Source organism: Crinia signifera, chromosome 1, assembly GCF_055691185.1.
Source record: "Crinia signifera chromosome 1, ASM5569118v1, whole genome shotgun sequence".
In the NCBI taxonomy this organism is placed as follows: domain Eukaryota; kingdom Metazoa; phylum Chordata; class Amphibia; order Anura; family Myobatrachidae; genus Crinia; species Crinia signifera.
In genome coordinates this window covers 257,554,519-257,567,419 of record NC_139217.1, presented here as the reverse complement: position 1 = coordinate 257,567,419, position 12,901 = coordinate 257,554,519, and the positions used below count along the sequence as shown (strand labels likewise).

The 12,901-nt window shown below is 42.7% G+C and overlaps 1 protein-coding gene across 2 annotated transcripts in view; it reads left to right on the top strand.

Moving 5' to 3' along the window:
• The first annotated feature begins 217 nt into the window (after positions 1–217).
• The window catches only part of FSTL3 (follistatin like 3), a 56,245-nt gene continuing 43,561 nt past the window's right edge, over positions 218–12,901 (top strand). The window contains exons 1-3 of one of the 2 annotated variants that reach the window (XM_083181009.1): positions 218–301; positions 8,422–8,607; positions 11,870–12,085. In XM_083181009.1, coding sequence (XP_083037135.1) covers positions 8,469–8,607; positions 11,870–12,085 — 355 coding nt within the window. In that variant the 5' untranslated portion in view covers positions 218–301; positions 8,422–8,468. The other variant, XM_083180999.1, reaches the window with a different exon arrangement.

Genomic DNA, 12,901 nt, shown 5'->3' with positions numbered 1-12,901 from the left:
TGTGACAGATCTTACAGAAATATGTAATTGACGGGAAGACGGACAGCAGCCTTTGGAAATAGACACACACACAGACACTTTTTAATCCTACAAAAGACATGCTGGGTACTCCACATATAAATAGTATTTCCCAAAATCACAAAATGAATGCATGGGAAATCAATCGAAAAGTACACACATATATCATCACAATACGGACCTTGGCAGGAAAGCAGGTTCCACATGGCAAAAAGAGAGTGAGACAGAAGACATTGCGCACAGTGCAAGTCCTGGAGTTTACGAGTCAAGATCCAGACAGAGGGTAAAGAATTTTACTGGAACGCCGGACAACAGACGCAGACACACGCACACACATATGCACACTCATATAAACACCCACAGACAACAGGAAAGTAGATAAAGTTACAGCACTGTTCTCACATGTCAAGGTTAAGACAGTCAGACAGACATATATTCGACTATAGGAACATTCCCAGACAGACAGATTCAAATGCATCCAGACAGAGAGCAGACAGATATCTATATAATGGATAGATAGATACTGTAGATAGATAGATAGATAGATAGATAGATAGATAGATAGATAGATAGATAGATAGATAGATAGATAGATAGGTTGAAGAAATATTAAAACAAAACGTGAAGACACATATAGAAAGCAGACACCCAGCAAGTAGGAACCTAAAAGAAAAAGGGGAGAGAAAGGAAAGGAGGGGACAGAGAAGGGGAAATAAAGAAGTGAAGAGGAGGGGGCAGAGAGAGATTTGTACACACAATTCTTAGACACAGACAGCACTTAGACACAGGACAGACATAGGGGCACAAATAAGGGGGAGAATACTGACAGACTAGACAGAGGGAGAGAGGCACAGAGAGGGAGAGAAGTGAGAAACAAACAGGGGAGGAACAGGGATACATTTTTGAACACACAATTCTCAAAGATATATACAGACTTGAGACACAGACCTCAGACATAGAGAAAAAAACAGACATCAGCAACAGACAGTACTCTCAGACACATAGTCTTCCATCACTCACTCAGGTAGACAGCTCCCAGACAGCTCCCAGACATCCAAAGAGGTCCTAGGACACAGTGAAGCAGTGAAGTTAGTCCACAATGCTACAATTCCTTGTACTCCCTCTCCTGCTCCTGACTGTTACCCGATGCCACCCTATCCCTGGAGGGGACACAATGCAGCCGGGTGAGTCACACTAGAACCCTCTCCCTTCTCCTACTTCATTCACTGACAGAACCCCCTGCACTCATTTCGAGGAGCAAGAGCCCTCTCTCATGGCATCCAGTTAATATTTCAATACTTCTTACAGATAAAAACTCCTAACGCATTACAGTGTTAGAGCTACACACACACACCACACACACATGTATATATATATATATATATATATATATATATATATATATATATATATATATTTAGTAGTATTTATTGGAAATTATTTAGTATGGAAATTATATTTAGTCTACTAAATCTACTGTAGTTAAAATTATTTAATTTAAAGAGACTTGAGTTTAACCTAGAACATTTGGGCACCCTTACATTTAAATACAGTATAGAGAGTACTTCAGCACCTGATTCCAAAGAATGAGCTTGTATATGTAAGGTAGACAAGAATCAGTGGCATAAAGGGCTACTGTCTCACCCAAGTTTCTTAGATATGTAAATTCTGTATTTCTGAAAAATTCACAAGATGGGAGCCAAAGCAAAGGCAACACCAATATTTATTTATTTAAGATGGTTGTTAATTTGTTAATGCAGTGTTTAATATGAAATCGAATACTATTATTATTAAAAATGTATTTCTTTAAATTAGGAATTTCGTGGTGCAAGCTACGTTTTTTGGCTTTAAGGGACTACCTCCCATAAGTTGGTGATAGTTATAGAAAATGGTCACTGTGGGGGAGATGTATCAGCCAGCTAATTGTAGGCAGTAGCGAGATAATGGAAAGTCTGCCCATGTTTTTTTTTTTTTTACAATAATTTAACAGACAAAACAGATGTTTTCTTGCAGTCTATTTTCCATATATATGTGTACATTTTTTTTTTTTTTTTAGAAAATGGATGATTATCAATGACATTAACCCTTTGACTGACCAACATCTCTGTGAGAGATGTTCAAAACATCCACTAAAATTGCCAGCGTCGCCCACATTTGTTAAATAAATTCAAATAAAAAAATGTTGTGCAAAAAAATCTATTTCCTTTATAAGGTAAACAGTTACCGGTCGTTATGATGAATAAAAATGTTTGCTTGGCAATTTTTACAACTATTTTGACAAATGTGGCACTCAACGGGTTAAGAGCTGCGGTAACTACTGGCCATGTTCTCCTATGTTCACTGGTTATGTTTCATTAGGAAGTGATAAAACCTATAGCCCTCTTGTGCACCTAAATGATATGGTGGTTCACAATGCCTTTAAAGGAAGGTATCTATTTTTTTTTAGGTATTATTAACTAGTAACGTAAATAATCGTCATGTTTTGATATTATTATGTCATCAATAACATTTGTAAACAATAGTCAATTTAAAGGAAGGTACTAATTCATTAAATGTTCAAACGTGTCATGAAGCATAAAAACAAAGTGTGTCCATGTATCGTGTTGCATGTTGCTACATAGCATATGCTATGGGGAAATCACATTATCAAAACCTTTTCAATATCTGTCACAAAAACATCATAACTAAAGGAGAATTCGATGCAAAATGAAAAATGCAGTTTTAGCTGAAATCCACAAAAAAGCCCATTGCCAGTGGTTTATATACAATGCCAGCATATGAATGCAAAGGTTGCAATGATTTAACACTGAGATTCTCTTTCCTGATTTAAAACTGTATTACCACCTGCGGAAGGGTTTGATACGAAATCCCGGTGGTCGGAATCCCGGCGTTCAAAATCCCAACCGCCTAAATCCCGACAAGGGGGGGACATGGATCGCCCCCCCTCCCCTTGTGGATCGTCCCCCCTTGCGGGCTCGCTGCACTCGCCACGCAGCGGGTACACTAATTTATTCTCCCTCTATGGGTGTCGGGAGTTTTGGCCGTCGTGATTTTGAACACCGGGATTATATATCCCCTGCGAAACTATCAAAGGTGGTCTCTTCCCCTAGCCAGAGCCCTAGGCTGCATATAATAATAATAATAATAATATTTTCATACTTACCTCTTCCCCAGATGTCCACGGTGGCCTTCAGGATCTCTCTTCAGCAGCATCTCCGGAGATGCTACTGATGAGGATGCTGAAGTCTGCCATGGATGCTGGGTGACACCGTGGACGTCGGGGCACCACCAGGGGACCAGGTAAGTATGGGGAAAAAAATATTCCTAATTCTGGAAAAATCCCTTATCCAAATGACTCGTAGTCCCGAGCATTTCGGATAAGGGATACCCAACCTGCATATATATATATATACAGGTTTTGTATAAAAAGTAATTAGACCAAATTCGGGAAAAAATATTTATTGAATATATTGCTACAAACAATTACAATTCTGCAAAATAAGAGCCTTGGGCATTAACACACTTCTGCCAACGAGTTGTCGTAGCTTGGAAGGCATCCTGGAAGTCCTTTTACGGAACGTCCTTCAAGCAGCGTGTAGAAGCCACTTTGACCTCTGCTATGGTACCATGGTAGTGTCCTTTGAGGGCTGTCTTCATTCGGGGGAACAGGAAAAAGTCTGCCGGGGCCAGATCGGGACTGTAGGGGGACTGAGGAAGCGTTGTGATGCAATGCCGGGCCAGGTAGTCATTGACTACGAAGCTTGTATGGCTTGGTGCATTGTCATGAAACAACCTCTCCATAGCGGATTTTCGGAGTCCCACATAGAATTTAATGGCGTAGCACTGTTTGATAGAACATGGCATTTTTAAGCTTTAACCGAGCCTAGGGAAAGGGGTCCACTAAAACCATGATACGAATCGCATGGAAGCTCGTAGGCAACTGACGCACTGTGCCTATTGAAGCTGACTTCCCCCTCCATCGAACCCGCCTGGAGCATGCAGTCGCGTCAGAAAAAAATAGGTCTCATTACTTTTTATACAAACCCTGTAAATAATAAATATATATATATATATATATATATATATATATACATTAATTATGACTCAGATGACTGCAAAATTTGTTAGCAAATTGGGCAAAAAAAAAGAGTGCAGGGAGATCATAGGCAGCATGTGTGTGAATAAGAGCATACTTTGCAAAGGACGGCACTACTGTTGTACCATGTGCAGACACTGGGCCAAATGTAATAGGGTGAGAGTTTCAGAAAGTGAGAGATTTTTTAAAGCAGCAATCAATTACACTGCAAAACCAGGTTAATTTTGCCATGTAATTGATTGCTGCTTTAAAAATCATGGGAAAACTCTCCCAAAATCTCTCACTTTCTGAAACTCTCACCCTATTACATTTGGCCCATGTTTCTATGGGGAAACCCTTTTATCTGCTTAATTTTTCCTTGTGCAAAGACTGCTGTAGGGCATTTTAGATACAATTAGAATTTTTCCTATTGTATTGTTTTATGATTTATACATTTCTATAGATCAACTATAAGTATGTACTTAACTGATAATATAACAAATTGCTCAACCCAACTAAATAATTTTACCGTTTCTCTGCAATGTACAGTACTACTTTCCATGTAGCCAGTTATCACTAGCTCCTTATGTTATTTATCCAGCTATTCAACAGGCCTCTAAAATGTTTAGTTATTCTGCTATTAAATAGAAATCCCAAATTATTATAATAAGAAAAGACTTAAAGAGCACAGGTAATGCTTGCGGAAAGACCTGTATGTAGGGGTGCAAAATTTTGAATGTCGTCATTAGAGTTGGTAGACAGATGTGGGTGCCTAAAACATAATGTTGTAATAAATCATTGGCGCTTGTTCTCCAAATTTTGGGGATCACTTAGGGGTAAATTTACTAAGATAGAAGCTGGGATGTTAGAACCTTCTAGAAGATAATAGATTTGATTGGTTGCTATGGTTAACATGCCATCTTCAATAGAACTACCATCTTAGAAAATGTACCCCTTAAGGCCCATACACACTGGGTGACTTTCATGTGAAAGCCGCTCAGTTTTCTCAACTGAGCAGCTTTCAGCATGAAAGCCACCCAGTGTGTACGGGGCAGCGATGAGCGGTGATCGCTGCTGCGCGCTCCCGCATCATCGTTGCCAGCCACCGCACATCTGCTAGTATTACCAGCAGATGAGCGGCTTTGTGGATGGCTTTCCATAACGCTGCACTATGGAAAGCTGTCCACTCCCCACTGACAGCGTGTGTATGCACTGAGCGGCATTGCCTCACGCGATGACAATGATCATCGCTGTCCATACATGCTGGGCAAAATTGCCCAGTGCGTATGGACCATAAAAGCAGATATACATGTTTAGAACATAAGTAAGGTAAAATTAAATTAATTGTTCCTATGGCAAGTCTTACTTGTTTCATGTGTTCAGCTCTCGCCCCTGATGGGGTGCTAGGTTCCCAGGATGAATCCACAGAGATTATGTATTCAGTCAGCAGTTTCTTGAGTGTGACACTGATTTTATCCACACAGTATGTCAGGACCTGAGTCATTAGATCTGATCCCAATTAAGAATTAATGGGAATTCTGGACAACCCCTGTAACAGAACTGTCCACCTCCTTTAACAAACATCAGTTGCGTGACTTTCTCTGAGGAAGGCTGGAGCTGCATTGCTTTTATACAATACTAGACGTCAGTAGCGTTTATTTGTTCAGTCTCAGATTCTCTCTCTCTCATTTCTCTCTCTCTCTCTTAAATTAAGTGGTCCCTCCTTAGGCACCAAATCAACAATATATAAAATATATAAAGTGGCAATGCAGAAATAATGTGAGGCCATGCACGGTTGATTTTGCGTCTAAGGAGGGACCACTTAATTTAATACATTGTATTGTTTGTATTGTTTAGAGGTTTTCAGAAACATCCTTAAGTGGAACCCCATTGGCTGCCATTTTTTTCTGCGCATAAGGGTGGAGATCCTACTTGCTATAATTATTGTCATGGAGCAAATCGTCTATTGTGTACCTGGCGTTAGAATAACATAGTCGCTAAATGAGTCTAATAGTAAGTACACACAGTAGTGTGTACATAGTATGTACAGTGCGATTTGGCGGCTGCCGATATCGAATCCACATCGGCGGCTGTCGGGGGGTGCTGACATTGACTGGCAGGGAGGGATGGACTGCACGGTGGGGGCCATGCTGCTCTCCTTTCGACGTAGTAGAAATAGATTGCGCTGGACAGTCTATTTCTACTTTCGATTCCAATGCTCCAGGGCAGTGCATCAGGTTTCAAATCGAGATCGGATGAGGCTAAACATGGTATCAATTTTGACACCTTAAGTTTCATATTAGTCCAGCCAGATGGCAATAGTGTAAAGTGCTATTTAGGGTATTATACTGTATAATCACATGGGAGATGGTATTGGGATTTCGGCCCTTGGGATTCAGGTGGTCAGAAGATGACCCTTCACTTGCACTGCGGGGGGGGGGGGGGCAGATGTAACTTGTGAGAGAATTAGATTTGGGTGTTATTTTGTTTCTGTGCAGGGAAAATACTGGCTGCTTAATTTTTACACTGCAATATAGATATCACTTTTAAGTAAAACCCCACCCAAATCTAATTATCTGCACATGTTACATCAGCCCCTGCTGCAGTGCACATGGTTTTGTCCGTTTGAGAAGGAATTTGCCTTTGTGAGAGAACCAGAATTAGGGCTGATATCCGTAGTGGGTTTCCAGATTTGTGCTATACAGTGTGTGTATATGTGACCAGTGTTAGTCCTAATGGGCTGCTCCAATAAAATAAATAAATATGTATATATGCGTGTATGTATGTGTCTGTGTAATAAATATATATGCTATATATGCCCCCCCCCCCCCCCATACTCAAAATAAGAACACTGTTTGCCAAAGGTGGGCAACAAAAATTTAGAGCATGGCTTTGTGGGGAAAGGTCATGGCCAGATAATAGGCAGCAGAGTGTGTGTGTGTGTGTGTGTGGTTAGGGTTAAAATGCAATCTAGGGGTGAATGGTAAGAGGGAGGGGGTATGGTATTAGAGTTATGCTGGGGGGGGGGGCTGTATGATTACTGTTATGCTGCAGGGGGTGAGTTATGCTGGACTGGGGTGCCTGGTTGGGTGCAATGACCTCCAGTAGACTTACCCCGCATCAGCAAGTCCCAAAAAGCTTTCTACATAATCTCTCTGCATGAACAGATTTTTATTGGTAGTTTCCCTTAATTATAATGTTCAGGCATTAGGATACGGCTGTCAAGGTAATAATCTCTCATTTTACTGTTGAACAAAATGTATAGAGATCCTCAACAGGCATTAGACTTATTTGGCCCACACATCTACAGTGTATTCCCCCATTCCTCATATTGCCAGCCACCACCAACATTTTGCAAATCCCTTATTTAAACCAAACAAGTTGGAGATTGTTAACATTCTGAATTTTACTTATACCCCAACGCAGGGCCAGGTTTACAATGGAGCGGATGAAGCTGCAGCTCCAGGCCCCCAAATAAAAGTAGATTTATCATCATGACAGCATGATGATCAACAGACAGACACCAGCTGGTCACATGGTTGGACATAAGTATTAAAATTGCATTCTATTTTCCGCACAATTATGCGGTGGTTGGTAGTTTATCATTCTCCACTTTATCACTTTCCAAGGCTTAAGGCCTATACACACTGGGCGATTTTGAGCTGAAAGACCCTCAAAACACCAAGTTTGAATGTCTTTCAGCTCAAAGCCACCCAGTGTGTACAGCCCGGCAGTGAGCAGGGTTCAGTTATGTGGTGAGGGACAGGATTTGCTTCTGTTTGTCCACATATTTTAAGATTGGAAGCCCTGGTTTTGCCTCTTGACCATCAACAATTTGAATTGGTCTTTGGCCACCAACACAGGGCACCCCTGCAACTGCTCCAAGGCACCCCAGGGTGTCACGGCACACATGCCCTTATTCTAGTTCACTCACAAAGGCAAATTCCTTTTCAATGGACAAAACCATGTGCACTGCAGGTGGGGCAGATGTAATATGTGCATAATTAGATTTGGGTGAGTTATTTTGTTTCTGTGCAGGGTAAATACTGGCTGCTTTATTTTTACACTGCAATATAGATCTCACTTTGAAGTAAATCTCCAACCAAATCTAACTCTTGCTGCGCATGCTAAACCCATCCCCCCTGCTGTGCACATGGTTTTGTCCATTGAGGAATTTGCCTTTGCGAGTGAACCAGAATAAGGACCACTGACATAGGCTCTTGGTAGTTTATTTGATACCAAATGACTGAGGGAAGAAAAGTTTTATTACTGTTGTTAAACTGTATAAGAAGTGAGATAAAGTTTGCTGTCTGTTCTTTGGTTTGTAGGTGGCACCTGCTGGCTCATACAGGGTTCAAGTTCCACCTGCAGCTTAATGTTGCTTACTGCAGTGACATGGGATGAATGCTGTGGAGACGGACACCTAGATACAGCCTGGTCCAACTATACTGATCCCATGAACAAGATCAGTCTTTTAGGCTTCCTGGGACTGGTGACGTGTCAGCCCTGTAGAGGTGAGTTACAACTAAAGCTTGTTGTCCCCATAAGGTTATACAGTACAGTATATTGCCAAAAATATTGGCTACATCTGGTAATTATTGAATTTAGGTATTTCAATCAGACCCACTGCCACAGGTGTATAATCAAGCACCTATACATGCAGTCTTCATTTGCAAACATTTGTAATACAAAATGGGTCATTCTGAAGAGCTCAGTGACCTTAAGTGTGGTACTATGATAGGATGTCACCTTTGCATTAGGATGGTTTGTGAAATATCACACACCGTCAACTCTATGTGATATTATTAGAAAGTGAAAGTATTTCAGAGCAACAGCAACTTGGCCACAAAGCAAAATACCACATAAAACCACAGAGCAGGGTAAATGACTTGTAAGGCGCATGGGGGCAGATGTATTAAGCCAAGGGTAGCCAACCCTAGCCCTCGAGAGCTACCAACAGTTCACATTTTCCAGACAACCTAGCTGCTGCACAGCTGCACTCATTAATCACTGACTCATTATAAAAGATATACAGATGGAGCTAATTAGCTCACTTGTGATTCTGTGAGGAGACCTGCAAAACATGCACTGTTGGTAGCTCTCGAGGACTAGGGTTGGCTACCCCAGTATTAAGCCTTAACAAGAGATAAATTCAAGGGTGATAAAGAGAGATGAATGTCCAGCCAATCACCTGCTAACTACCATGATACAGGCTGTGTTTGAAGAAAGTCAGTAAGGAGCTGATTGGCTGGACATTTATCTCTCTTTATCACCCTTGCATTTATCTCTTGTTAAAGCTTAATACATAAAAGTCCTAACAATGTACTAAAGAGTTCCAAAATTCCACTGGCAGTAATGTAAGCACGGTAAATGTGTGACAGGAGCTTAATGGAATGGGTTTCCGTGGCAAAGCAGCTGCATACAAGAATCACATCATCAAGTCCAATGCCAAGTGTGAAATGGACTGGTGTAGAGCACACCAACAGTGCACTGTGAAGCAGTGGAATTATGTTCTTCTCTTGCAGTCAGATGGGTGAGTCTGGGTTTGGCAGATGTCAGGAGAATGTTACCTACCTGTCTGCATTATGCCAACTGTGAAGTTTGGTGGAGGAGGGATAACAGTATGGGGCTGTTCGTCAGGGTTTGGGCTAGGCCCATTATCTACAGTGAAGGCCAGTCTTAATGCTTCAGCATAACAAGACATTTTGAACAATGCTATACTTCCAACATTGTGGCAATAGTATGGGGTAAGCCCTTTTATGTTCCAACATAACTGTGCTCCCGTGCACAAGTAAGGACTATAAAGACATGGTTTGATGAGTTCGGTGTGGAAAAACTTGACTTGCCCACACAGAGCCCTGACCTCAACCCTGCTGAGCACCTGTGGGATAAACTGGAATGTAGATGGCGAGCCAGGCCTTCTCGTCCAACATCAATACCTGATATCATAAATGCTCTACAGAATGAATGGAACAAATTCCCACAGAAACATTATTGTGTAAAGCCTTTCAAAAAGATCGGAAGCCGTTTTAGCTACAAAAGGGGGGACAACTCCATATTAAAATATATGTATTTGAATATAATGTAATTACAGTCCTTGGTGTAGTAGTCAGGCATCCAAATACTTTTGTCCAGGAAGGTGGTAAATATAATTGATGAGTGCAGGGCAATTTTTTTGAATTTGTGGGGGGGAATTTGTATTCCTGTTTCTTTTATGCCTATTTATTCATATTTACTTATCAATCATCTTATTTTATTGCATGTCCACAAATCAGGTGAATAGAAACTTCCTTTTGCAGTATGTAATGCCTTGCATACAATGGATGTAGCTAAAAAAGTGGGGTCCCTCAATACCTGGGAAAACACTCTTACACTAAGGGATTAATCCAATTACATGCAAAGGGGATGAATATCAGCAAAAAGGGCATACTGTATACTGTAAATGGCAGCAACAGCACTGCAACTCACCCCCTTGAGGCATGATCATTCCCCAGACACCCTGGACTATGGGGCTGTGCTCTCCAGCTGACAGACATACAGATGTAGCGCCTCTCAGCCAGCCCAGGGAATCGCCAGATTCCCTGAGGTGGCGATTGCTGGTGGAGAGGCACTGCATCTGATGGGGACGAGTGAACATCTCACACGCACACGTGTCCTCTTCACTCTGCGGCAGATGGTGGAAACCCTGCCCGTCTCCGCTTCAGGGAGATGGGCAGGGTTAGTGGAGGTGCGGGCAGCGGCAGGGGAGAGGTTGGCTCCATCAAAATGTCGAGTGGTTGCACACCTCCCACAGAAAAGATTTTGAAGGCTGACGACAATTTTTTGTAAATTCAGGGGGGTCCGAATCTCCTCTAAAAAACAAGGAGGATCCTGTGCGGATGACCACCCCCTCTTTTTCTTGCTCCATCAGAATGGGCCGCGTGAGCGTCTCGTGCACGCGCGCCACTTTCTGGGGCTAACGAACGCCGGCACATGTCGATAGATTCGCCAGGACTCAAAACCTCAGCTATATGCAGCAATACAAATAGTGGTGTTTTTAGATTTATAGTTATTTCTTCACATTTAAACAGATTACAGGTTCTTTAGGAAAGCAGAGCCAATCGAGCTTGAAAAGGTATGATATCATTTAGCGGTACTTATGTAGTAACTGGGCTGCCGATTTTTTGATTGTATGCCTTAAGTTAAGGCATACAATCAGATGCGATGCGATGCGATATCGCATCGCATCGCATCCGATATCGCATCCGATATCGGATGCGATGACCCGATTTTTCCATAGGAATCAATGTTAAAATGATTCCTATGGAAAAATGGGTCCTTTTCATACCCCTACTATCCAAGTGGGCATGGAGTTGGATATAAACCTGTGGCGAGCGTAGCGAGCCACCGAGCCCGAAGCGTGGCGAGCGAAGCGAGCCCCGCGAGGGGACGGTATTCGTCCCCTCGCGGGGCTCGCTTCGCTCGCCACGCTTCGGGCTCGGTGGCTCGCTACGCTCGCCACAGGTTTATATCCAACTCCATGCCCACTTGGATAGTAGGGGTATGAAAAGGACCCATTTTTCCCATTGAATTCCATGTTAAAATGGACTCAGTCCATTTTAACATTGATTCCTATGGAAAAATCGGGTCATCGCATCGCATCGCATCGCATCGAATCGCATGGTCGCATGCGATGCGATGCGATCTCCCGATCCGACCCGATTTAGAAATCGGCAGCCCAGTTACTACATAAGTACCCATTTAGCTGTACTTAATCATGTTAATCTTTCTCCCCAGACAGCTGTGACGGGGTACAATGTTCTGCTGGTAAGACATGCCTCCTGAAAGAGGGAAGGCCTCAGTGTGAATGTGCCCCTGACTGTTCAGGTCTCAACAGCGATATTCCCGTGTGTGGCTCAGATGGGAACACATACCAGGATGAATGTGAGCTAATCACAAACAAATGTCGTGGGCAGCCGGACCTGGAGGTCATGTACTACGGAAAATGCAAAAGTATGTAATAGATTTTTTTACATATATTTTATTAGCTTTTGTATATTTTCTGTATATTCTAAACTCTTATACAGTGGCGTAACTATAGCACCGCAGCCCCCGCGGTTGCGCGGGGGGGGGGGCGCTGTGCATATTGGGGCGCCGGGGGGGCTGCGGTGCTATAGTAATCCCCCCGCCCCCCATCCCCCGCATGCTTACCTGTCCGCGCGTCCCGGCTCCCCTCTTGGCTTCAATCAATGCTATGGAGACGGACCACGATAAAATGGCCGCCCCATAAAGCAGACTGTTCTCTGAAACTGTCTGCGGTATGGGGGCAGCCATTTTATCGTGGTCCGTCTGCATAGAATTTATTGAAGCCAGGAGGGGAGCCAGGACGCGCGGACAGGTAAGCATGGGGCACGGGGGGCAGGCACGGGGGGCCGGACGGGCGGGCGCCCACCCCCCATTAACGGCAGGGGGGCGCCCCAAACAAAGCTACGCCGCTGCTCTTATAATATACAGGAGCCATTAATATATCAAATAATGTGCTCTCTGTTGTTAAATATAGAGTTATTAGGGCTTTAGGTAACTTTTATTATCTGGAAATTAGGTGGTGGTGAAAAGAAATGTACCGTAAATCTATGTAGAATTTATATTTGAAGATTGAATAGTGGCTTTTGCGAGTAAAGCACTCACCCTTAGAGGATAACTTACCCCGGTGACCTTTGGAATCAATGGATGCAAATAGAAGAACAGGCAACGGCACTCAGAGGAAATTTCAAAGTCGTGTATTCAGCAAAAAGTAAACCAACGTTTCGGGTCTGGCACACCCCTTTG